This window comes from Chelmon rostratus, chromosome 13 (assembly GCF_017976325.1).
Source record: "Chelmon rostratus isolate fCheRos1 chromosome 13, fCheRos1.pri, whole genome shotgun sequence".
Taxonomy (NCBI): Eukaryota; Metazoa; Chordata; class Actinopteri; order Chaetodontiformes; family Chaetodontidae; genus Chelmon; species Chelmon rostratus.
This window is the reverse complement of record NC_055670.1, coordinates 15,029,677-15,053,973: the sequence shown is the minus strand read 5'-3', so window position 1 is coordinate 15,053,973 and position 24,297 is coordinate 15,029,677. Positions and strand designations below refer to the sequence as shown.

The following is a 24,297-nucleotide window of genomic DNA, read 5'->3' as shown; positions in this document are numbered from 1 at the left end:
AGATGCACATGGCTCTCTGGGGTTTGGGTGCTTTGAGATTTGATTATTGGCAACCCATTGGGGTGCTTAGTGAAGGAAATCCATATGACCCAGACACAGACACTGTACAATAGATAAAAGCACTCAGGGCCAACACATCCTGTTAACCAAAGTGTACTGGCTTTACTGTCTGTTTTGTGAAAACAATTTAAGGTTAAAACACAGAACAGAGTCTTTGGGTCAAAACTGCACAAATGAACCAGGGCGATACATACAGTATGGTCAGTTTTTTTTGGGAGGGTTTTATTTATTTTCTCTAAAGATTTTATTCCTAGCAGTGTGGAGAGCATCTAGACCTTTATTTAGGGAAATAAAATATATTAAAACAAACGTATACAATCAACAGAATACTAAAAATCAAAACATTTTACAATATGATGGAGTGAGTCAGGGTTTCTTTGGGGTGACTGAGTAGTTTGTGTTGTTGTTTGTTTATATATTTATCCATTCATTGTTATTACTCTTATTTATTTATTGTTAGGTATTCATTCGTTCGTTTTGTTGACTGTATTTCTATTTATTTATTTTGATGTATTTATTTAGCATTATTTTTATATGACCATAATACACCACACTCAGCCGTCATTTCACTCACAACGTATTGGGCCATGTGAACGCTGGGGGACGTTTGACCTACATCTGACTATTGCATTTCATTGCACGGACTCGTCTCAAGCTCAAGAAACAACGCGAATGACATTATCACAGATTAATATTGGTCCACTTTGTTCGTTTAACGGCTATATCGAAACATACGGTGAGCAACCAAAAATAATAAATCGTTAAAGAGAACTGCGGAACAATTGTCACTACTTCCTGATGCTCGCAGTTTCTTTCCGGAGCCATAACAGAGTGACACGCAGTTACTGGAAGAGGGAAAAAAGAAGATGGCAGGCGCTAAGGTAAGTTACTTTCTCTTACATTTCGTAAATAAATTACTTATTCTTGTGTACAGCTTTGTTAGGTAGCGTTCGTTGTTTAAAGGGGCGATAGAAACAAATTCCAAACGTCAGAAACAAATTGTTCTCTTTCATTGAGTTTCAGACGTCAAACGTTAGCGGCATGTTGAGACATGTTTGTACTGAAGCAAACGCCATCACGCCCCCAGTGACTGTGTTCAAAGCTCAGTCTGCACTGGTTTTCACAGCATGAGAGCAACTCAAATAATGCGCTTGAAAAATCAAAAAGCTGTCTTGTCCGTGATTGTGCTCAACATAACTCTTAATGTGGTCATGAAAACAAGTCGCCTTGACTTAAACCTGAAGTGTAATGTTTGTTGTTTGTAGTCAGCGTTGGTGTTGTGCATGGATGTTGGATTCTCCATGTCCAATTCCGCCCCGGGTGAAGAGCCTCACTTTGAACTTGCCAAAAAAGTCATCCAGAAGTTTGTCCAGCGCCAGGTAATACATTTACAAAACAAGAAGCAAACCAACTCAACCTGGGGATCTGCACTGAAACCGCCTTTTGTCTTTTGACAGGTGTTTGCAGAGACCAAGGATGAACTAGCTTTAGTTCTGTTCGGCACCGACTCCACCAAGAACCAGTTGGACCAGGATGGCCAGTACCAGAACATCACTGTGCATCGTCACCTTATGATACCTGATTTTGAGCTTCTGGAGGAAATAGAGAATCAGATCCATCCAGAGAGTCAGCAGGCTGATTGTATCCTTTTGCTTGATATATTTTTTAAATCAGGTAACTTTTCAGGTATATAATATTAAACTTTCTTTATATTATATTTTTCTTAGCAATGTTACAAAGTGCTTTACTGCAGATAAAAATAAAACCAGATAAGTCAGATAAAACAAGAAGAAGGCAGAGGACAGAGCAAGTAAAGACGGTAAAATGAAATTAATAATAATCAAATAAATAGGAATAGAAACCGTATAAATATAACATGCATGAAACATTTCCAAAAGAAGAGTTTTAAGAAGAGATCCAGAGACTTGGTGTGTGAGTTCAGTAGGTGGAAAGGTCCATAGTGTGCATGCCCTAACAATAAAAACCTGATCACCCTCAGTCCCAAACCGTGACCTGGAAGTAATCCGCAGATCTGAATGGTCAAGAGGGCACATACCAGGTTAATAAATCAGAAATGTATTTAGGAGCAAGGCTGACACATTTCGCAAAATGCTCTATCAGTTTTAGGTTGACTGGTTTATGGGGTAATTGAATAATTATTTCAACACTAATAGCTATAATTTAGTGACTCGTGAGATAAGAGCCACTTAAATAATCTATGTGATCTATTGTGTTGGTATTACTTGTATAAAGTGTTGATTGTACAGAAGATGTGTGAGAATCTGTTTGCTCCCTAATTCCTGTTGAACAGGGATGGATGCTCTCGTTGTCTGCATGGATCTCCTTCAGTCAGAAACAAAGTAAGAAGCTGCTTGTATCTCATATATAATTCTCGCTGTTCACAGCAAAAACAAACGTCCTCGCGGTTAAGTTTGCTGGTGGGATTATTGGCTTTTCGACGGTGTGACACTGTGTTTGTTTATTGTTTTTGTTTTCAGGGGGAAGAAGTGTGGTCGTCTCAACATTGTCCTCCTTACTGACCTCAACTCTCAGGCCAGCCCAGAGCACCTTGACGTTATTGTTGAAAACATGAAACAAGCTGGCATCACCTTGCAGTTTTTGTAAGGTTCAGACACATTCACCACTTGTGATTTTAAAGCAAATATAATCAGTAAAAATTGCTTGGCCGTGACGCTCAAAGATTTTTTTGCATCAGTCACATCAGTTAAATGGGTCTCTTTGCCAAGTTCACTGTGTGTAGTTTCATGGCATTTACTCACCTATGTATCCGTCCTTCCTCATGCATTTTCAGTTTGCCTTTCCCTGCGGAGGACAATGAAGAGGGTGGAGGAGATGCGGACAGGAGAGGCCCTGGTCACCCGGGCATGGGCAAAGGTCTATCCAGGGAACAGAAGGATGGCCTGGACCTAGTGAAACACGTCATGCTGAGCCTGGATGAGGAGGACGGCCTGGATGAAATTTACACCTTCAGGTCAGAGGACTGTTATTAAACACTGGATATTTTTCATGTCACACTTCTTTCTTCTTCATCTTTTTCTCTCTGAATCGAATGGTTCTTTTCATATTTAAAAATAATTAATGCTCTTACTTGATGATGTCGTATGACTTGGCTTTCCATGTGCTTCACTCATGCTGCAGGAATGCAATTGAGCAGCTGTGCATGTTCAAGCGAATCGAGAGGAGACCCACGGCCTGGCCCTGTCAGCTGACCATCGGCAGTTGTCTGTCCATCCGTATTGTTGGCTACAAAGCAGTAAGTTTACTTTGAGGTACACTGGATGAATATATATACTACATGCTCATTACATACATTTCTCTCATGTCTGACAAATTTTATCGTGTCACTCTGGCGTTACTACTGTGAAGTCTGGCTGCTTGTTTGTGTTCTTCACTCTGGTCAATTAGTGACCCCTTGTGGTAAAAAATAATTCCACACATTTGTTACTGCTGACAGTGTTTTGTGATGTTTTATTTGTTTACTTAGAATAAAATAACAAAAAATCAGTATTTGATTATTATATCTTACATACCAGTATGTGTCTTTTAACTTACAGTTATATGACATTAGTAGTGTTGTACTTTTACTGGTTTCACTTGGCTTTTGTGCCATGTAAATACACAGATGACAGCTCCTCAGCAATAGCCAGTGAGGCCAAAGGCTTTCTCATCCACAAATGCTACTTACCATGTGTTCCAGGTGACAGAAGAGAAACTGAAGAAAACGTGGATGACAATTGACGCTCAAACCAACAAGAGAGAGGACGTGAAAACAGAAACTGTCTACTGTCTGAATGATGACAATGAGACAGAGGTGCAGAAGGACGATATCATCCAAGGTAGGAAAGTTCTTCTGAACTCAGATTTATTAATGTTGTTGGACTTATGAATAAAACACTTATTTTTTGCTCACAGGTTTTCGTTATGGAAGCGATATTGTTCCATTCTCCAAAGTAGATCAAGAGCAGATGAAATACAAGCACGATGGGAAGTGCTTTGCTGTTCTGGGCTTCACCAAACAGAACATGGTATTCACTGTCAAAGTATTCAAGCTAAACAAACCTCAGATAATGTAAACATAAAACTTTTAGACTGAGCTGCTTAATTTATTCACTGACGTTCTTTTAACCGCCTGCCTGCAGGTACGTCGCCATCAGTTCATGGGGAGCCAAGTCATCAAGATGTTTTCTGCCAAGGATGATGAGGTGGGAATGGAGAGAGCTGCTATATTGCCCCTGACTACATGTTGATACTGACCTGTTTCTGTTTTTGACTGTTCTGTCTGAGCAGCATGCAGGAGTTGCACTGTCCGCCCTCATCCGAGCGCTGCATGAGCTCCAAATGGTGGCCATCGTACGTTACGCCTATGACCGGCGCTGCAACCCTCAAGTAGGAGCAGCTTTCCCGTGCATCAAACAGGACTATGAGGTGAGATCAGACTCCTGAACACACTGTTTTAAAGTATTTTTACTGAATCTGCAACAAATAGCACAGAGCTAAGTGTCTATTTCTCACCCTCTATAGTGTCTCATGTACGTCCAGCTGCCCTTCATGGAAGACCTCAGACAGTTTACATTTCCATCTCTTGAAAACAACAAAAAGTTCACTCCATCAGGTACTGTGTCTGCATCTCAAGCTTATTCCAAGTTTTGATGCAAGTTATTTTTAGACCTAAAACACCTCAAAGAACAGATTTTTTAACCAACTCGCAAGCTCGCACATTCATGTTAAAGTGACTGCAGATTCTCCACAAGAGGTCTGCTCATTATCACAGCAGCAGCTACAGTATTAGAGCTGCAGGTGTAAACACTGTTGCCACCTTCAAGTGGGGAAAGTAAAATCTGGTGATATTTTGACACAGTTTCAGCAGGTTCCATGCACGCAGTTAGTGTGGATGATGTATTTGGTGTGTGTACTAACAGCCACTGTTTGTATTTAAAGAGAAAAATAAGTTTGAGGACTTCAGTGAGAGATGGAGGAATGGACTTTTATGTGTTTTGTGATTCCTCCAGACACCCAGCTGTCTGCTGTGGACTCTCTTATTGACTCCATGATGTTGGTAGAGGACGATGATAATGCTGGACAAAAGGACATGTTCAAGGTCCACCACCTTCCCAATCCTGCCTTCCAGAGGCACTTCCAGGTACTGCAGTCCAGTTTGTATTTAAGAGATACAGCACTCATGTTATTTATTCTGACCTGAGGCAGACTAGAGTGTAATTTTCACCTCTGGAGATCACTGTCGATGTTCGACCAGGGTTTATTTCTCAACCCAACCTTTCTTTCAGTGTCTGCACCATCGGGCAGTAAGCCCCGGCACCCCCCTTCCCCCCATGGAGCCATGGCTGAAGGCTGCTCTTGAGTGCCCTGATGTCATTAGCAACCGCTGCCAGGCTCCACTAGAGGAGGTGAAGAGCAAGTTTCCTCTCACAGAAGTGGAGAAGAAAAAGAAACTGAAGACGAGTGCACAGATTTTTGGCAAAGAGTAAGTTAGATTCAGTGTTCTCGTGGGTCTTTGAACGTTACAGACAGGGCTGTCAGTCACGAAGTAAAGAGTTATTTGTGTTCATGCAGAAGTTTGTATGAAAGGATTTGGAATGTATATTATTATTATTTTTTACAGTTTATAGTGTATGTTTGTGTGTGCAGAGGTTTTACTGATTATATGTTAGTAATTGTTTTCAGTCTTCTAACTGACCACCTTTTGCCATTGACAGCGCTGAGGAGCCAGATGCCAAGAAGGCAAAAGGAGATGAAGAAGAGGAGGATTATAACCTGGCTGACATTGCTGAAGGCTCTGTTACTTCGGTGAGAATTAGGGGACCTGGATGGTGTAATAATCCCAGAGAGATATCCACTTTCTATAAAAATCAGCTATTCCAAATAAAGTACTTCACCACTTGTTTGAACAGGCATACTTTAAGATTCCATTTCACTTTTTTTTTTTAAACACTTAACCAGGTGGGAAGCGTGGATCCAGCCCGAGACTTCCGCACTCTGATCAAGCTGAAGAGTCTTCCATTCGGAGAGGGTGAGGTCCAGTTTTTTTGGTCTTTTTTTTCCTGACGAGCTGGCCTGATAAACATTCCGCCAGGTCGTCTTATAAACCATCATCACTCATGTTCAGCCCTGGTAATTGTGTTTATCTCTTTGTTTGGATGCGGTGACCCCCGTGTCCTTTCCAGTCTGTCAGCAGCTGACTCACAGGATTGAGCAGTTGCTTAGCAACAAGACGACACACTACTACATGAAAAGCATCACCTGTATCCAGGCTTTTAGAGAGCAGTCTGTTAAGGTAAATAAACATCCACTATCTTCCATTTGGGAAATGCATGACGATGTGGGGGTTTCTTTCTCAATCTTAAGATATCAGAACACATACTTCTGGCTTTACTGTGGAGATTATGAGTCAACTGTTTTATTTCTCAAGATTGGAACCGAGGCCAGTTCTCATGTGAGCATGTAGATGTGAGCTTTTAGAAGACTCATAAATGGATTTTGAATGTGCCTTATCTTTCATTTTCCAGCTGGGGAATGCTGATCTGTACAATAGCTACCTACAGTCGTTGAAAAGAAGCATTCCAAACAGACGGCTGGAGGTTTTCTGGGACCTGCTTGTTCAAGGTATGTTAAGCCGTATTACTCAGTGCTGCAGGATTTCTCTCACAACATTCCTCCCTTGAGATGAGATTACGTTTCCACATAACTGAGTGCAAAATATGTAAATAACACACCAATGGGAGCTGACTGATGCTTAATAATGTACTGTGGCCTGAATCACAAGTCTGTTTGTGTGCTTAATTCTTGCTGTTTGACAGATGCCATAACTCTGATCAGTAAGGACGAGGTTGAAGGAAGCACCGTATCCAAAAATGAAGCTAATCAGGTGACTTATTTTTTAAAAACCTGGTGGTTGTTTTAGCTCATCTTATCCTGCTTTTTACCTTTTATTGTTCTGATAATCTGCTTATATGTTATGCATTAATTGTGACGTATAAATATGGTCTATTGTTATTTTTATTAATGAAAACACCTGTGAGTTGTGATCTTGGGACTGTGCTCATACTGACCAAAATCTGTTTTGTCCTCAGTTCCTGGCTGCTGAGGAGCAGAAAGAGGAGGCGCCTGCACCACCAGCTGAAGATACTGGAGATGTTGATGACCTGGTATGCATTTCTGTAATTTTTTTTGTCCTGTAACTCCACTTTCCAGGTTTTAAATATTTAACTGATGTACCACAGACTTGTATTCAAGCCATTTCCTGATTATTTGTAGAATGTGCCTCATTGTGTGTGTGTGTGTGTGTGTGTGTCTGAGGATGTGCTTGGGCTATTGAGACCTTTAATATAAACTCCCTAGTCTCACATCTTATCCTTTTCCTGTGCAGCTGGACATGATGTAAGAAAGGAGGCAATGGGAGCGTCTGCAGTGGACATGCAGAGAAATGAGAAGAATGTAGTCATTCAGCCCAGCCAGTCCAAACCAATTCAGCCGTCCATTGTTCTGCCTCCCACTTGGAGACCCCTGAAACTTGTAACTGGTGATACTCAGTAACTGCACGCATACTCCACAGACCAAATGTTTGACTTAACTAATTTTACACCAGTACTGTATACAAGATTATGCTTTTCTATATAATTCACAAAAACTATTGCAAGTACTCTAGTCCTCTAGAAGACTTCAGATGTTTTGTTTGAAATGTCAGTGTTTTATTTTTGTGAATCTCTTGTTCTAATTCCATGGTAATTTTCAGTAATGCTGAATACAGTGAGTTCTTAAAATCTCACGATTTATTTGCACTAGAAACTCGTTGTGACTTCAGAGAAGACAGCATTGCAGTTTCCAGCAAACTGCAGGTTTATTATCTGAAATCAGTAAAGCTTAGTGGCGGAAAAAGAATGAGTGACTTGTACTTTTTGTGTAATAAAATATGGAAGATGAATATAGTTTTCCTGACAAATGTAGCACAATGCTGTGATGTCATTTGCAAGTTGCACAGTGCATAGTGGAATTCTGGTAAACCAGTATCTCATGTTTAAAATGTTAGATTAACAGCAGTAGCACGAGTATGATGTTCATGTCCATGTGTTGTCTCTTCAACATACCCACTGGATGAAACGGTCAAACAAACTGTATTGGGACAGACCAGAGGCGTCATTTACTTTAAAGATGGCGTCCTGGTCGCCCATGGCCAGCTTCGTTAGGACTTCTTGGTCAACGTCACTTCCTGTGGCTATCACTGTGGAGACGGCCTGTGCCCCGCGCATGGCACTGACCGCCTCCTCCAGGTTTTTGTTGTCAGTGACACCGTCTGTGATGAAAACAAATGAAACTTCTGCATTGCGTCTCGTCTGGCGAGCATTTCCTCTGCCCAAGACGTTGTCGATGGTGTGGATGATGGCAGGCCCCACGCTGGAAGAAGAATCCAGATAAGGTAAGCGAGCTATACCGTCAGCGATGACAGCGGGGTCGTGTGTGAGAGGGAAGGCCAAGTGGTTCTCGTTCTCCTTGCCGAACTCTATCAGTGCCAAGCGGGCTCGCATACGATCAGTCCTGCTCCGGGCCAGTCCCAGTCTGTCTGCCACCTTCTGCACAAATTCCCGGACGTGCCGGAAGTTGTTCAACCCGAGGCGCTCTGAACCATCTAGTAGAAATACCAAATCCACCGGCCGCTGGACACATGGCGCTACATCAGGTTCTGTGATGAAATAAAACAAATCACTCACTGAGCTGCACTCTTATGACATTAAACAAATAACCTATCCAGAAATAACACCAACCACTTTTACAGGGGAGATCAGGACATACAATCACCGGCTCTAGAAGAGAGATCAGATGGACACAGGTTAGACAAACGGTCTGAAGACCGAGTACTGTCATCGTCTGCTGTGTGTACTGGTACAGGCTTACCAGGACAGAGGACAGTCTCCATCGATTTTATGAAGTCGTCAGCCAACAGGTCAACGTAACGCTTCATCTCGTCGACACGTCCTTTGCCGCACGCTATCGACTTCAGGATTTCATCATCCTGTTTTTTTTTAAACATATCACCAACCCCAATGGCGTTCACCACCACGTTGTCATCGTAGCAAAGGTAATTGAGCAGATCCTCATCATCACGCGGGTCAAAGCGGCCGTCTGTGATCACCACCACAGATACTCGGGCTCGGGCTCTCTTGCTGTCCCGGATGAGGTTGTCATAAGCGAACTTTAGGGCTGAGGGTGTGAAGGTGCCCCCAGCGATCCACTGCAGGTTCTTCACTGCCGTTTTGAAGGCAGACATGGAGTTTATGTTCGGGTCATCGAGACGAATGGCCTCAAAGGTCCCGTTGTGACTGAATTGTACAACTCCGACCCTTGTTCCTAGAAGAGGCAGACATGTCAGGCAGTGCATTCCCAAATTTGTGAGATAAGCCTGGTGGTTCTCTAGTAATTATGGAAAAATTCCATGAAAAGACCAAAACCAAAAATGTATTACTTTATGAATTCCTTACCCTGTTGTTTCTTTTTTAGCAGATGTTGCTGTGTATTTGTTGGGGACTAATTTCAGTCACATATTAATACAGTCGGCGCTGTATAGTATTAATGCTGCATGTGGAACTGACTCAAAATGAACTACAGTCCATGTTTCTTTGTAATGAATGAACATGTCACAGTGCAGCAGTGTGACTCATGTATGCATATCTCAGTTTTTAGACAACAATGGAAGTCTATGGCACAGAGGAATAAACTCTCAGGTCTGGGCTACACAGGTTGTACTTCTCAGAAATTAACATAAAAGGCAAAGCATTTTGGATGTTTTGGCTTTGTGTTCACATCAGTTTGAATGTGATTGTCTTAACAGTATGAAGTTGGAATATTAACTGTTAACACTCGTAAGAAAATATGCAACACTGACAATCTGTACTGTCGTTACTGTAGTCAGTGTAAATGAGGACTGCACTGCGTAAATGGGGCCCTGTCCAAATATTTTTGGCTGTAACCGTATATTCAATGCTGGATTAAGTGATTCACTCATTGGAAATGGCTAAGCTTTTATGGCAACCTCTACGTCTTGTCACTTTAAACTGTGTCTGCAAAGGGATTTACAGGGACATCTGTGCTGCGTTTTTGCTCAGCTGTACCGGTGGGTGACGCAGGGTCGTCGGCCATTGATCCCAGCCTGTTGATGGTGTTAATGACAAAGTCCTTCTCCAGGGTAAAGTTTGTCAGCCCGACACTCTCTGAGCTATCAATTACAAACACAATGTCCATTGCTCCACAGCGCCTCTCACAGTCTGGGACAAAAGACAACAACAGGGTCAGTACGCTCAAAGACACTGAAGAATGGAGCTGCGTTTGATCGCTGACATTTGCTCACCACAACAACCACACGTCTCCCTGATGTAAGACATGACATCACAGTCCTGCAGTGACAGGTATGCAGGTTAGAAGTAATACTGCCAAGGAAATATCATTAATATAGTATTTCCAAAACTGTAATGCTTTTTAAAGACAACTCACAGTGAGCCCAGGATCGCCCACTGGTCCTACATCCCCCTGCACACACACACACAAAGGGAGAGTAATGCAATTGGATCTCAAATTTGCATGCATGGTCAAGTCATTATTTGAGTGGTTGTGCTGTTGCTTACATCAGATCCAGGGTCACCTCTGGGTCCTCTCTCTCCTGGCTCACCCGACTGACCTGGTTCCCCCTGCACATAAAACATTTTTCAGTGGAAGTGACTTCAGTGGATATTATTGCCCATCTTTTGAAGTCATATTTGTCTTCTGGGTTTCTGCCTCTGACTCAATAGTCCATTAAATGTTTTTCTGCAGAAGACCTAAGCAGAATGTTCCAAAATACACATTGTTTTGTTTTACAGAGCATTTCTTAAGAACTGAGCATCCTGTAGGTGGGATAAAGGGATTGTTTGTTTTTTGAAGTTGGGTTGTGTTAAGTGCTTCTCCATATTCAGTCTACAGTAGACGATGGTTAGCACACCCCCGGTTGGAGGATCAGCAGCGAAATATACTTCCTATGCATAAGCCGCACACTGTATTATGCTGCATATCAGCTGTTTGTGTCAGAAAGTTGCGAGATCACACCGGCATATTGGCCTCCGACAGCTGTAGCTGCACTGAATATAGACATCAACACTCAATGTGCAAGACAGACACACACACAACTCCACGTTTGCAGTGATGATTTCTCTGAAGAGGATTATGTAAAACCACCAGCAAATAAGCCAGATAGACACTTGCTGAAGAGCACTGCTGTACTCAACCATCAGATAATAAAGTGCTTAATACCTAAAAATACCAACAAATAAGCCAGTCAAGAAATGCACAAAAGTTTGGGTCTCCATCTGCAAAAGCTCTTCTGTGTACTCTGGTTCATAAAGGCGTCCTCTTGTCTACACAGTGATCAGCATTTCGTTGTTGTCATAATCATTTTTTGATTGTCTGTCTGTAAACCATTGAAACTGACCCAAACAGCTGATCTGCAGCATAATACAGTGTGCAGGACAGCTGTGCTTCTGTGTAGGAATACAGACGTTCTACTGTTGAGAAAATGTAGAATCAAAGGAAAGGACTGTCTAAAGTACGCCTAAACTGGTATTGATTTTTTTTTAGGTGGATAAAATGTTTTGCTGCTGACTCTGTCCACTGCAGTAGATTGCTTTACTTCCATGCCGGTAAGCCTGCTGCTTCTCCAAGCTGAGGACGTGGTGACTGTCATCTACTGGAAGTAATACACTACACACAACTGCACAGATGTTATTAAGTGTTAATGATGCTTTACATGTCAGACATTAATATCTGACAGGTCCAGCTGGTGTCACATGATCTCTCTCACTGCATCTGGTACAGTATCTAGTGACCTCGCAGCCTTGTTCTTCAGCTAAATTCATACAAGACGTTACTGCACTGTTTTCTCTGTGCACAATAAGTTGCACACTCACATTCTAGAGGGTCATCGTGGGGTCACACATCCAAATTACAAAAGACATTTGCACTGAACCTCTAATCGTATCTGACCATGCATTGCAAATATTTTCAGTTACATCAGCTGACGTTTTGATGCACTGTATCTCTAAGACTTCTACCTCAATCCCAACACAACGGAGGTGAATGAAACTTAGTTTGTGTTGGACAGAGTGCTTCAAACAGCTCAATCCACAGACCAGCATGTGAAGTGAGTCTTCTTTGGACTTCTGTCAGAGAAACAGTCCCACCAAAAAGTGGTGACAGTGAGATCTGTGCATTATCCTGATGATGTGTTGTTGATGAGCTTTAAAAACGGACCTATTCAACGCATCATCATTCAAGTTGCAGCGTTTGAGTGGTGGCAGACTGAAAGCTAGCTGCATGGCTTGATGCAATTAGTGGTAAATAATATAATTTTCACAATTTGGGCAAATCTTTCTCAAACCTTTAAGACTGAGCAGCATGCCTGACGTACATTTTAAGGTTTGCATTTTCAGAGGCAAGTACATGGACATCATTTCAACCTACACGTCCCTGGCCAGAACACAGGTTACTCTAATTGAACCCCAAATTCCCCTTCCACTTTGTTATTAATCTTACAGGCACTCCAATGGGCCCCTTTGCTCCAGGTTCTCCTTTAGCGCCACATTCACCTCTGCCCCCCCTGGGCCCTCTTCTACCTGGATCACCTCTGTCTCCCTGGAAAGACGAGAGTCGCTTTAGACTCAAGTATGCAAGATATGCAAGAAGTTTGTGAGGTAAACGGAAAACCGTACAGTGGGTCCTCTCGGTCCAGGATAGCTGAATCCCGGTCTTCCCTGGTCACCCTTTAGAAGAATCAAGGACATCACACAACAAATGTTATTTTACATGATGCCATAATGAAAGTGATGAACAGAAAAGTTCTACCCACCTTTGGTCCAGGGATCCCAGAGTCTCCCCTTGGTCCAGGATCTCCAGGATTTCCCATGGTGCCCTGCAACCACAGAGAAAACTTCCAATGAAAGTTGTGTCATCTGCTGTGTATTTCACACAAATACTTTAAGAATCCACCCAGTTACTGTTGATGATTATGATGCTTTAAATGACACACATTTCCTCCAGGGCCCCCTGGTTCTCCTGGCTGACCCCTCAGTCCTGGTAGTCCTTGGTCTCCCTGGAGATAGGAGCAGAGAAAACATCCTCACTGGACATCACCTTCACTCCAGCCCACATACACAGAATTACTCATGCTGACGGACTGGACAAATTTTTTAAAAAGCAATTTCCCCGTAAAATGTGTTTTTATGATAACAGGCTCAGCTCAGGCTATTTTGGCAGGACACCCAGTGCATGAGGGCAAAACTCCAGTATTTGGAGGTCTAAGGAAGACTTGCTGAGTTCTTAGGAAGCCGCTGAGTCATCCCTCTGCTAAAATCCACCCACAGCACGATCCCCTCACCTTTGCGCCCTTGAGTCCATCTTCTCCGGGCCGACCTCTGCCTCCCAGTGGCCCACGTTCTCCCTCGAAAAATAAATTAATGTGTCAGGATTCCCACCACACCATTAATCATCAACAAATGTATACAGAACACAGCGGCAATAATTCTATTTCAGTGAAATATGTGAAGGATTTTTTTCTGAGAAGCAGCGTAGGAAATGCCCTATAGCAAGAGAGAGCTAGATTATACTGGCCAAGGAACGGTTTGTGGTCTTTCTCTGGAAAATTTAAACCCAGCAGAGACCGTAAGGCCACGGGTCTGTCTCACGCTGTTGAAATCTCTTGTAGGGCCGACAGAATCCACTGGGATTTGTCAGGGTTTCACAATAACTTGTTATTTGGCTTTCAGATCACAAGAATCAGCTGTTTCCCTCATGTTCTTTTTTTTTTTTTTAAACTAAGTTCAGTCATGTTTGAGACGACAACCTGCAGTATTATATTTATTTCTGCATCTTTTCCAGAGTCTTTGAAAAGGCAGCTGCTCCCAATTAAACAAATCCGCTCCACAAACAAAATTAAAAATAGAAAAGATTAAGTGAATAAAGTATATGACATGACTTCCTGAGCGCTTAACTTACTTTCTCTCCTTTTGGCCCATCTGGTCCTTGTGCTCCCTTCGCTCCAAAGTCTCCTCTCCTTCCCTGTTAATATTTAATTAATGATGAATTATAACAAACTATGGCAAATTCTCGAAATGGTAATTTAAAAAAAAAAAAATAAGTGTTTGAAATACCCTTTCGCCTTTTGGTCCAGCTAAGCCAGGAAGACCCTGCAAGAATTAATCATTTTATTTCAGAGTCATCTCTCTAACATAAACTTATAGCTGGATATAACAGAAGTTATTATAATAAACAAAATAAATGTTTTGTACCGGGGATCCCTGGTTTCCGGGTGGCCCTGGATTTCCAGCATATCCTTGTTCACCCTGAGGAGCAAAGACTCAGTTGTGAGATTTAGTTTTTCTGACACCGTGTTATGTTGTGTTTCAATTAAAAAAAAACGTTACCTTTGGTCCTTCATTACCCAGAGGGCCAGGAGGACCCGACTTTCCAGGGAGACCTGAGTCACCCTAAGCAAACAAACAAACAAACATACATGACTGATGACATTAAATAACGCACATTTGAAATGTCTAAACGTCTGCAGATCCCACAAACAACGATCCATCCGCTCAGGAATCATGTGGGTCAGTAAAAATTTTGACCTGTTGTTTATACATGATTAAAACCAAAGTCACCAAGTACGTTGGTACCAAATTTCATGGGAATACAACCAAAAGTTGTGTCCAGAGTGTTGGATTTCAGTATAGTGGGTTTACATAGAGAGTTTTGATCTTTAGCCACATTATCAGTTTTGCTCCAGTCGGTCCACCACTATATCTCAACAATGACTGAATGATATGCTGTAAAGTTTTGTGCAGACATTCATGAATCCTAATGCCTTTTGACCTCTAGCGCCACCAGCTGGTTGACATTTCTAATTATGAGTAAAATGTCTCAACAATCTTGGGATGGATTTCTGTCAGATTAGTTCAGACACTCAAGTCGCCTTCAGGATGAATCAAAATTTTGGGGGAGCCCCTCACTTTTCTTCTAGCTCCATCATGTGGTCAACATTTTAATTTGTCAAATACTTTATTTAAAGTATAAAAGTACAATCTATTAGACAGCTGGTAAGTCTGAGTTACCATTAACTGCTGCTTTTGGTGCCAACTGGCCAATATTAGCATACAGGCTAAACTAAGATGGTGAACATGTTAAACATTATAGCAGCATGTCACTGTGAGTACGTTCGCATGCTGATGTTAGTAATTAGCCCAATGTGCAGCTTCACAAAGCTGCCAGCATAGCTGTAATTCCATTTTTATCTGCTGATAAGTTAAAGGGTAAAGAAATATCCTAGTATTGATTTAATGCAGACCTTTTCTCCCTTGTCACCAGGTGGCCCTGTGTCACCAACGTCTCCATGGTGGCCATCTGGTCCCTTTTAGAGACAAAAACAAAAGCATTCAGTTGTTCATCAAACAAATTTTTCCAGCTATACGGCTGTTGGATAGTGCCATTAACCTCCCGCATGCATGATTTCACATAGTATGTTTAAATAAGACGTTTAGTTAATTAATGATCTTACCATAGACAAAATATCTCACCTTGGTCAAAAATATACCAAATTTAACATATTGAAGTAGCAGCTATACTGAATGTCACTGAATACCAGCATCGTCAGAGCAACATAGACCACCGCTAGACCTACCCTGTCACCTGGATCACCTTTGCAACCGGGAGCTCCAATTCGGCCAATTTTGCCCTGCAGATTTCCCAAAGACAATTCCATCAGATCAGTATACTGTACATGTTAAGAGTCGTGGCTGACATTGCATTTTGTCATATGCAGACTCACCTTTTGACCGTCAGTTCCATTCATGCCAGGAACACCTGCCACACCCTGAATATTTGGATGTCAGTGAAGACAGAAAATAAACAGTATGCAAACAGTGTTGGATGTTGTATGATATATAAAGAAAATACCTATGCAAGCATGTAACGTTTAAACCGTTATGTACCTTTGCTCCACTTGCTCCGATTTCACCCTGTCGAGGTAAAGCAGAGCCATTAATCCCAACAGCATTTCCTTTGACACATGCGGTAATATAAAGATTTATCTCTCACCTTGTCGCCTTTCCAACCAGGCTCTCCCTACATCAGAGCACAGACAGACATGTTTTTGAGAATTAAAAAAAAAAAGAAAGAAAAAAAAAAGACAGACAAGTAGCACGCAAAATTATTGATCAGTCGGTCTCAGCAAACCTTTGGACCAGGTCGTCCGATTGGACCTTCAATGCCAGGATCACCCTATAATATAATAAATATATGAATTAATATTCATAATTGTTTTTTTTTTTTTTTTTTACAGAATAGCAAGTGTCATAATGATGTCACTTTCTACTTACCTCTTTACCCCTGTCACCTTTTGGCCCAATATATCCTCTGTCTCCTTTCATACCCTAGAAATGAGCAGACATTTTGCCACTTCAACAAAGCAAGCTTTGGTATAAACAGAAATACACATTATTTGTATTTTTTTGTTCCAATTTTGTTTTTCAACACTCACTTTTGAACCGCGAGCCCCTTTTGGTCCAGGGTTCCCAGGTGTTTCAAAGCATTTAAACTTATAACACTACAAGATCAAGAAGGAAAACAAATCAACATTAAATGTAGAAATACATGAAGACATTAAAAACGAGAGATTTGGGACAATTTCTAAAGGTAGAAATGTCTCCAAAACCCCTGTAAAGAACTGTAAAGTGTATCTTACCTGTAAATAAGCTTGATATTTCTGTGAAGAAAAAAAAAACAGTAAGTGAAACGTGACTGATAGAGATATTGTAATTTAACTCTGAAAATAAGCATTCATCGTCAGAAAGGACAAAGCTTTCAGATCACCATGGCTTTTATGATTCGATCGATGGAATCTGTCTTTATTTTTGGTCGCCCGTCAACGATCTCCACAGCAATGTAGTCATCGCGGTACAGCTCAGAGGGAGAGCCTGCGATCTCCCTCATCCCTATTTCATCGATGCTCCTGGACGCTGCCACTGAGAAAATGTGGATCCCTCGCTCCCGGGCCTTCTCTGCCATCGCCTTTATCCCTCCACATGGACTTCCTGTCACATGCCCATCGGTGATGACCACAGAAAAGAGGACGGCCTCCATCTCTGGGTAGTGGTGGGTCATTTGGTAGGTCATGTTTTTGAGGGCGCAGTCGGTGAAGGTGCCTTTGCCTTTGTATACAATCTGACCGAGATTCCTGATGAAGTTCTCCTTGGTTGTGAACTGGCTGAACACCCACTGCGTCTGCGAGAAGTTCAGGCCTCCTATGGACCAGCGGATCAGGACCTGGCCCTTGTATTCATCATCTATCAGCCTCTCGGCAAAGATCTTGGTGAACTCCTTCACGTTGTCCACCAGGATCCCAGGTGGGGACTCCTGCAAGGCGATGGTCTCTGATGTGTCGATTGTGAAAAACACCTTGATGGGACAGTCAATGATCCCGGCTGGAGGAGAGGAAGTCCACAATTGTGTGAAAATTTTTACTGCTTGTGCTTCTCTGGACACAAAATAAATACAATACATGCAGAGCTGTTCAGTAACTAAGCCTGTAGCCTATCCGGGTAAGCTGATGTTATCAGTCAATTCATTGATTAGTTGATTGACAAAGTTAATTGGCAACAATTGTGATAATGGTAATTTTTATGCAAAAATGCAAATGCAAGGATTAATTTCTAATGCATAATAACGTAATAACTGTAGTTTACATGAGGTTTGGACTATTGGTCTGACAAAACAAGCATTGTGAAGGTTTCACAGTTCTAACATACTTAAACTCCACCTCAATATACAGAGCTGATACATTAAAACACTGCTAACACATTAACACATGAGTACAATGTAATGATACATAATAGTAGGACAGTCAAAGGAAACATTATCTGCATTGAGTGCTTTACATTTTACTAATTATACATCTTATATCTAAAACATTTTAAAATATCTATCTAGTGTACTTTCATTAAAGTAAATGGATCTGAATGTGAATGAGTGAATAGAAATAAAGTAAAAACTAATACATAAATGAAACTCACGCTCACAATCTTTATCTCCTGGTAGCAAAGGCTGGAGTGGAGGTGGAGTCGGTTGTGGACTGTCACCTCGCCCTGGTATCGGTCTGGGTCCGCGAGGGCTCAGACCTTGAGGGGCTGCAGCTTGGAGCATGCACAGAAAGATGAACCCTGAAATCACTGCCATGATTCCTGCAGAGGAGAGGGGGGAAAAAAAGGACAGTGAGGAGTGAGCAGCAGAGTTGTTGAGGGCTTACTTTTAACTCCAACACTCCTTTTAAATGCAGGAAATAGCTGTCACACGAGTGAGTCTTCACAGAAGGTGTCTCCACAGAGCTTAGAAATGTTTATCGTTGTTTTAAACAATGTAACCGCGAATAACCACACTGTGTGGAAAAAGAGGGCAATATTTAAATTGTAGCTGAAGTGGAAATTTTTGTTGTTGCATCCCACCTGTTCAGTGAAATCACAGCAGGGATTCACAAACTATTTCATGTAAAGAACGATGAAACACAAAAAAGATGGCAGACGAACCAAGATGAGGTTTCGTGTGAGGAAATCACATCCAAAAGAAGAGCTGTACTGTTAGGAGTGATGTGTGGCAGGTGAGGATTAGTTTAAAAGCCGAAAATCTCTGTAACCCAACATCAACAAACCAATAAAACACAGATTCAGCTGCGGCTTTAACCTCAATCCACAGCAGAGATGGACAAGATATTGTCGAGGGGAAATCAAATCCATGACTGCTGGATTGGAAGGTAACTAGGCCTGCAAACAATGATTATCTTCTGTGTTGATTATTTTCTCAATCAATTAATAGCTTGGTGTATAAAATGGTGAAAAGCGTCGATCAGTGTTTCCCAAAACCCAAGAAGACGTCCTCAAACGTCTCGATTTGTTCACATCCCAAAGATATTCAGCTTACTGTCTTGGAGGAGCAAAGAAACCAGAAAACATTCACATTTAAGAAGCTGTAATCTGAGAATTTGTACTTTTTCTTTTCTCGAAAAACAATTAATTGTTTATCAAAATTAAATTAATAGTTGACACCTCACTGATTAATAATTGCAGCTCTTAATGTAACTAAGTACAAATAAGTACTGTACTTTTGAGGTACCTTTTACTTGATTATTTCTTTTTTCTGCTACTTATACTTCTCTACTAAATGTCAGGGCATATCGTAGACCATCTCTTTATTCCACTAACTAACAGCCACAGTTACTAGCTTTACTTCACATATTCACATTTTACATTCAAAACAGTTAATAAAAAATAACCAATCTTTTAGAGTAGTTGGAGTATAAAGTACAGGCCTACTGCTTGTTACACAGGAGAAACAGTTTGCTCAACTAGCTACAGCATTGCATCAATTAGTGTGGTTCAGTATTATAACTTAAAATCAAATAAAACTCTTATTATGGGCATTCTGGGTGAAGAGTAACTACTTTTACTTTTCATATAATTTTGAATGCCGGACAGTATCTCCCACAAGGTGCTCACGTTTGGACCAACTGGCCTTAATTTCACTCGAAGTTATTTTCTCCCAGAAACAAAGTGCAGGCAGGTGAACAGAAGACTAATTGCTTGTCTGTCGGTGCTTCACACGCACACCACACTGCAACAAAAAACTCATAAAAGCTTAAATAAAGTGGACTCACCGCGTCGACTGTGCGGAGACCGTCAAAACCCAAAGCTGAGACTCGAGTCCGCCAGGAAGTTCAACCAATTTCCAGAGTCTGTAAACTACAGATAATCATCTGAGGCGGAAAGTTCCCATATCAGCGAACTCTGCGAGGGTCAGCTCGTGCTCGAGGAGCCGCCCGTTCAACAGACGCGCGAGCGGGTCCGGGGCGCGCGCGCGCGTTTGAGTTTCACTGCAGTTTACTCTCTGCTGTTCAACAACTGCAGCTGGAGTCAAGAGAGACGGTGTCCACAGCGAAGGTGAGAGTCTGGGAAATGAAGTGACTGTAAACACAACATAATCCATCCGACTGCATAAATGCGAGCGTCACGCGCTGATTCTCTCCAGCTTTGCGAACACTTCAGCTCCACATCCTTACATGGAGAGGGCCGCGCGCACACTCAGCCTGTTTATGTTTCAGGACCGTGCAGCATGAGAGATGTCACGCTGGAATGTAGCTGCTGCCTCACAGTTTGCAAAACGATTGTTGGATTCATCGATTACTTGATTTTGTCTGCTCTTATTTTAAGGCATGAATTTAGTCTTTTTTGGCCATAAAAAATGTTGCTGGTTTCAGATTCTTAAATGTGAGGATTTGCTGTCCAAGGAGCTCCTCAGTTCTAACTGACTGCTGAGGAGTCCCAGGTGTTCAACCCTGTGGGGTCCTGATCAAGGCGGATTGATAGCACCTGGTTCCTCAGTGCTGCTGGCTGTGTGGTGGCAGTCCTAGAGTCACCTGAGGCCAAGTGTGTTTAGTTTTTCACATAATATTCACATTTGGCCTCATGTCCAGTTGTCCTAGGTTCAACCCTCCTTGGGTAACATGACCTGGATGACTGACAGTCTCCACAAACATCTGAGGATTTGCTGCTTTTCTCTGTTTATATCATTGTTCATTGAACATGTTTGGGGTTTGGACTATTGTGAAAGAAAACAAGCTTTCTGAATACCTTTCCTTGAGCTGTGGGGAATTTTTAAAATACAAACACATTAGTAGAAGTACTGGTATGACCCTGTAAAGAAGAAGACCTGCACTGAAAATGTTACTGAAGTAAAAGTGTGTAAGTGTAATCAGGACAATGTAAAAGTATTTAAAGTACTCAACGCAGAGAAATGTCCTGTGTGACTGTAATGACGCATTATGTTAAGGCAGGATTTTACTATTATAGTCGGCTGAATGATTGAAAAATAAAATGATTAAAGTGAATGAAAGGAAAAGCAACAAATCTTTATGTTTGAGAAGGTGGAACCATGAAATATTTTTGCTTGAAAATGACTGAAACCAGCATAAAGATATTTGCGAATCGTCCCATCTTCACTTGTATATACTGTTGGGTATTTTGATTTGTTACAAAAACATATTTCATTATGTTTTATATGCAAAAATCTCATTTTGTCAAGTAACTAAAGCTGTCAGATAAATGTAGAGGAGTATAATAGTTCCCTCTGAATGTAACAGTGGAAACGAAAAGAAAAGAAAAGACTCAAGTGAAGTACCTCAAATTTGTACTTAAGTACGATACTTGAGTAAATCTTGAGTAAAACTTTTGACAGTTACTCAGGCACATTCATGTTTGCTGCGAGCAGACTTCTTCTCCACAGCGTTTGCTGGTGCATGGATGCCTTTTCTCGATGCAACACCTCCACCTGTGGATCGGTGGAATAATGTGAAACCCCTGTCAGGACCGCGTGGTCAGAAACAACCAGCTATTACAACTGAAGAAGAAGCCTACTCAGTATCCTGTTACTTTTAGATACCACTTTCAATATGAATTAAAACACGAACAAACCCAAATGTAATGTCATGATAATTCTTTTTCACTCTTAATGAATCTGAATATTTGCTGGAAACACACACACACACGGATCCTCTGAATGTGGCAGCACTGTGAACGCTGCAGCACGAGCTCAGTCCTCACCGCCACGAGACACAAAATCAATTTTTTATTGTCTCCTGAAGGACGCTGCAGATAAATTATTACAGACGACCTGCCTGTCTTTTCATGCCTCCATGATTTTTTTAAATTTTTTAAATAAATCAAGCGGAGCGACGCGTCCTCTCTGCCTTTGTAGCTGTGGCGAGGTCACTCAGCAGTCCTGATGATGGAAACTTTATGCGTCATTTAACTTCAGTATTTAAAAGCAGGTGCAGATATGCTTTGGTGAAAATGTTATGCCAGGCACTTGACTTCACTGTAAGTTTTAGCAGCACTGACCAAGGACTCCCTTTATTAAGATGGATTGATTATGTTCTCATACTGGGAAGCATTAAGTGCTGTAGTTGATCCAAAGGGACACAATTAGCCACTCTTTCATTCACACTATAAGATGCTCACAGTCATGAGTTGTGACACTGACCTGCAGTAGCTGTATGTTCATTTATAGGTTGTCAAGGAATTAAATGAAGAAAGAAAAAAACACTTTCAAGATTTAGTCTCAGTAATTTATAGCACTAAGCTAAGGTATCAGTGCAAAAAAAATGATTAACATTTAAAGCTTCATATGTAAATAATGATAATAATAAGGCTAAAATCCTCATATATACAGTAAGCCATCAGGAGCGAGGTGGCTGCAAGCTCAGAGACAAGGATCTTGGAGAATAAATGAGAAGACCTGACCCCTGCATAAACCATTTAATGTTTATGTAGTTCTTTCATTGTGCGCTTTCCTTTGGGGTGCAGCTAACCGTACTTGGAAATACCTGATCTCCATCGCCACTAAAATTTGACCCTTTGATCCTCCGGTGAAAGGCGAAATCTTCATCGTCGAAAGCAAAACAAACAAAAGAAAACCATTAAGAAGGCGTGGAAAGTGGGACGTTATCAGCGAGCAGGATTACTGACTAAATCTGGAAGTAATATTGTAGGTGATCCAGATTTTACTCAAGAAAACCGTCCAGACATTGTAAAGCTTTGCTGTTTACAATAAATTCCAGTCATTCACAGTGCAAACAAAACAAAGACAGCAATGGTCAGCAGCAGGAAATTTGGGAATACTGCACTTTTGGGATTGGACATTAGAGGCATGTGCCCTAGTTGGAGGGACGTATTTTAATCAGGTCACACGCTGCTCTGACACCGTGTGACAGCCAGCAGGAATGCATTAGTGTACACGGCTGCCTGCTTATCGACGTTCAAAGGCAGCGAGCTCAGGAAGTCCATCATCAGGGGCTCAATTAGAGAAATGCAGTGATACTGCTATTGACCTGCTCACAGAGCGCTGCTGCTGTTTTTAGAGCACCCAAGTGTGTGTGTGTGTGTGAGGGAGGGGGTGCATTTCTGAAGAGATGCTGAGTGGGCAAGTGAGCGATTAAGAGAGAGGCAGGCAATCTGCGATTGTTTCTCCTGGGCAACACTCGTTTTAAGTGCCTGCGGCATCCAGATGAACATTTACAGGTTGAGCAGCTGTGCAGCATGAAGGGAGGAGCGAGCAGCAACGACCACAGTGACCTCCGCCTGCAAGGCCAGGCGTTAGCACAGTGATGTTCATGTTCATGTGTGTAGACATGTGAGGTGATAACAGATAGATACAGGATTCTTTTTCTGCCGGAGGACATTTAAATTGTGACTAAGGGAGCTCAAGTTTAAGACAAACATGCTTGACTTAAGATCTTTTGCTTCAGTAAAAGCATCAACACTAGAGATAACAATGGAGACAGACTTTATCTTTTCATCCCCTGCAAAGTCTGATATGTTGGAGTTTATTAGAACGCTGTCAATAAGCCAAAATCAAACCACAATGTAAACATTCTCTATTAGACATAAAAGTCCTGCATTAAAGACTTTTTCAAACTTCATTTGGCAGCAGCTTTGCTTTGCTTTGGCTCTTGAAACTACTACTGCTACTAGATGGCAGCAAATTGAAGAATTCTCTAAATCTTCATATTGTGGTTTTAAGAAGAAATACTATATATACTTATCATGTTGGGTTGTTATTGTTGATGCATAGGTGGATTAGTCTGTTACATTTCATCTCATTTTGAACTCTGAATCTGCTAACTAAGGGATGAAGCTTCCATCAAGAACACTGAGGTCATGTTTTAATTCTACAGTTAAAGTTTTTCATTGTATTTTACTGTGTTTTGCAAGCTGATTCCAGTTTTCCTGACAGTGTGCAGAGAGCTTTGAAAAATCATTCAATCCTTTATTTTGGGAAATAAAATTTAGAGAGAATCAATAGAGCACAGCTAAATCCAAGATAAGAATGTTAGATTTTCCTTCAGACTTTAATCGGTTTTCTAAAAATCCTGTCAAAGAAGCAACTGGTGCAACATTTTGCAGTGAAATACAGTTGAGAAGAAGGAAGAAAATGTTGTGATGCTGCACTAGTGATGCCTGCATTGCATATCATGGACAAGCAAAATCTCTCATTGAGCGGCTACGGTCCTCTGCTTTGGTTTCACCTTAGCAGCTATACATATAGCAATGTTGGAATATGCAGTGAGTTGACCTCTTAATCGCTGCCCAC

At 41.5% G+C, this 24,297-nt stretch overlaps 2 protein-coding genes across 3 annotated transcripts; one reads left to right on the top strand and one right to left on the bottom strand.

The window, feature by feature from the left end:
* The first annotated feature begins 901 nt into the window (after positions 1-901).
* Positions 902-8,744, top strand: xrcc5 (X-ray repair complementing defective repair in Chinese hamster cells 5). The gene is made up of 21 exons (XM_041950083.1): positions 902-941; positions 1,326-1,439; positions 1,518-1,701; positions 2,372-2,420; positions 2,559-2,681; positions 2,873-3,052; positions 3,220-3,334; positions 3,779-3,917; positions 3,994-4,106; positions 4,221-4,283; positions 4,369-4,506; positions 4,603-4,693; positions 5,091-5,221; positions 5,367-5,563; positions 5,796-5,886; positions 6,040-6,109; positions 6,264-6,373; positions 6,606-6,702; positions 6,897-6,964; positions 7,170-7,244; positions 7,466-8,744. The coding sequence occupies exons 1-21, from the start codon at positions 927-929 to the stop codon at positions 7,478-7,480; spliced, it is 2,178 nt and encodes a 725-aa protein (XP_041806017.1). The 5' UTR covers positions 902-926; the 3' UTR covers positions 7,481-8,744.
* Positions 7,482-20,062, bottom strand: LOC121615716 (collagen alpha-2(VI) chain-like). 2 transcript variants are annotated; one of them, XM_041950082.1, is made up of 28 exons: positions 19,808-20,062; positions 18,180-18,341; positions 16,975-17,585; positions 16,847-16,867; positions 16,643-16,708; positions 16,482-16,535; positions 16,339-16,383; positions 16,201-16,227; positions 16,095-16,121; positions 15,932-15,976; positions 15,785-15,838; positions 15,452-15,514; positions 14,538-14,600; positions 14,403-14,456; positions 14,265-14,300; positions 14,110-14,172; positions 13,493-13,555; positions 13,145-13,207; positions 12,965-13,027; positions 12,828-12,878; positions 12,652-12,750; positions 10,713-10,775; positions 10,582-10,617; positions 10,439-10,484; positions 10,203-10,355; positions 8,989-9,441; positions 8,859-8,897; positions 7,482-8,776 (listed from the first exon to the last, which is right to left on the bottom strand). In XM_041950082.1, exons 2-28 carry the CDS (start codon positions 18,334-18,336, stop codon positions 8,175-8,177), a joined length of 3,117 nt encoding a protein of 1,038 aa, XP_041806016.1. In that variant the 5' UTR covers positions 18,337-18,341; positions 19,808-20,062; the 3' UTR covers positions 7,482-8,174. The 2 variants fall into 2 exon arrangements, with proteins under 2 accessions (XP_041806016.1, XP_041806015.1); XM_041950081.1 differs by having other exon boundaries at positions 7,484-8,776; positions 18,174-18,341; positions 19,808-20,060.
* Positions 20,063-24,297: the final 4,235 nt, after the last annotated feature.

What these genes read in the sequence shown, in the direction of transcription:
- LOC121615716 (XM_041950081.1), bottom strand. Translation starts at nt 18,336, where the DNA reads ATGGCAGTGATTTCAGGGTTCATCTTTCTGTGCATGCTCCAAGCTGCA. An exon ending in CTGGTTGGAAAGGCGACAAG is followed by an intron (nt 16,122 to 16,200) that starts GTGAGAGATAAA and finishes TTACCTCGACAG; the next exon opens with GGTGAAATCGGAGCAAGTGG. An exon ending in TGGGCGATCCTGGGCTCACT is followed by an intron (nt 10,485 to 10,581) that starts GTGAGTTGTCTT and finishes CTGTCACTGCAG; the next exon opens with GACTGTGATGTCATGTCTTA.
- xrcc5 (XM_041950083.1), top strand. An exon ending in AGAAGTTTGTCCAGCGCCAG is followed by an intron (nt 1,440 to 1,517) that starts GTAATACATTTA and finishes GTCTTTTGACAG; the next exon opens with GTGTTTGCAGAGACCAAGGA. An exon ending in GTATTGTTGGCTACAAAGCA is followed by an intron (nt 3,335 to 3,778) that starts GTAAGTTTACTT and finishes CATGTGTTCCAG; the next exon opens with GTGACAGAAGAGAAACTGAA.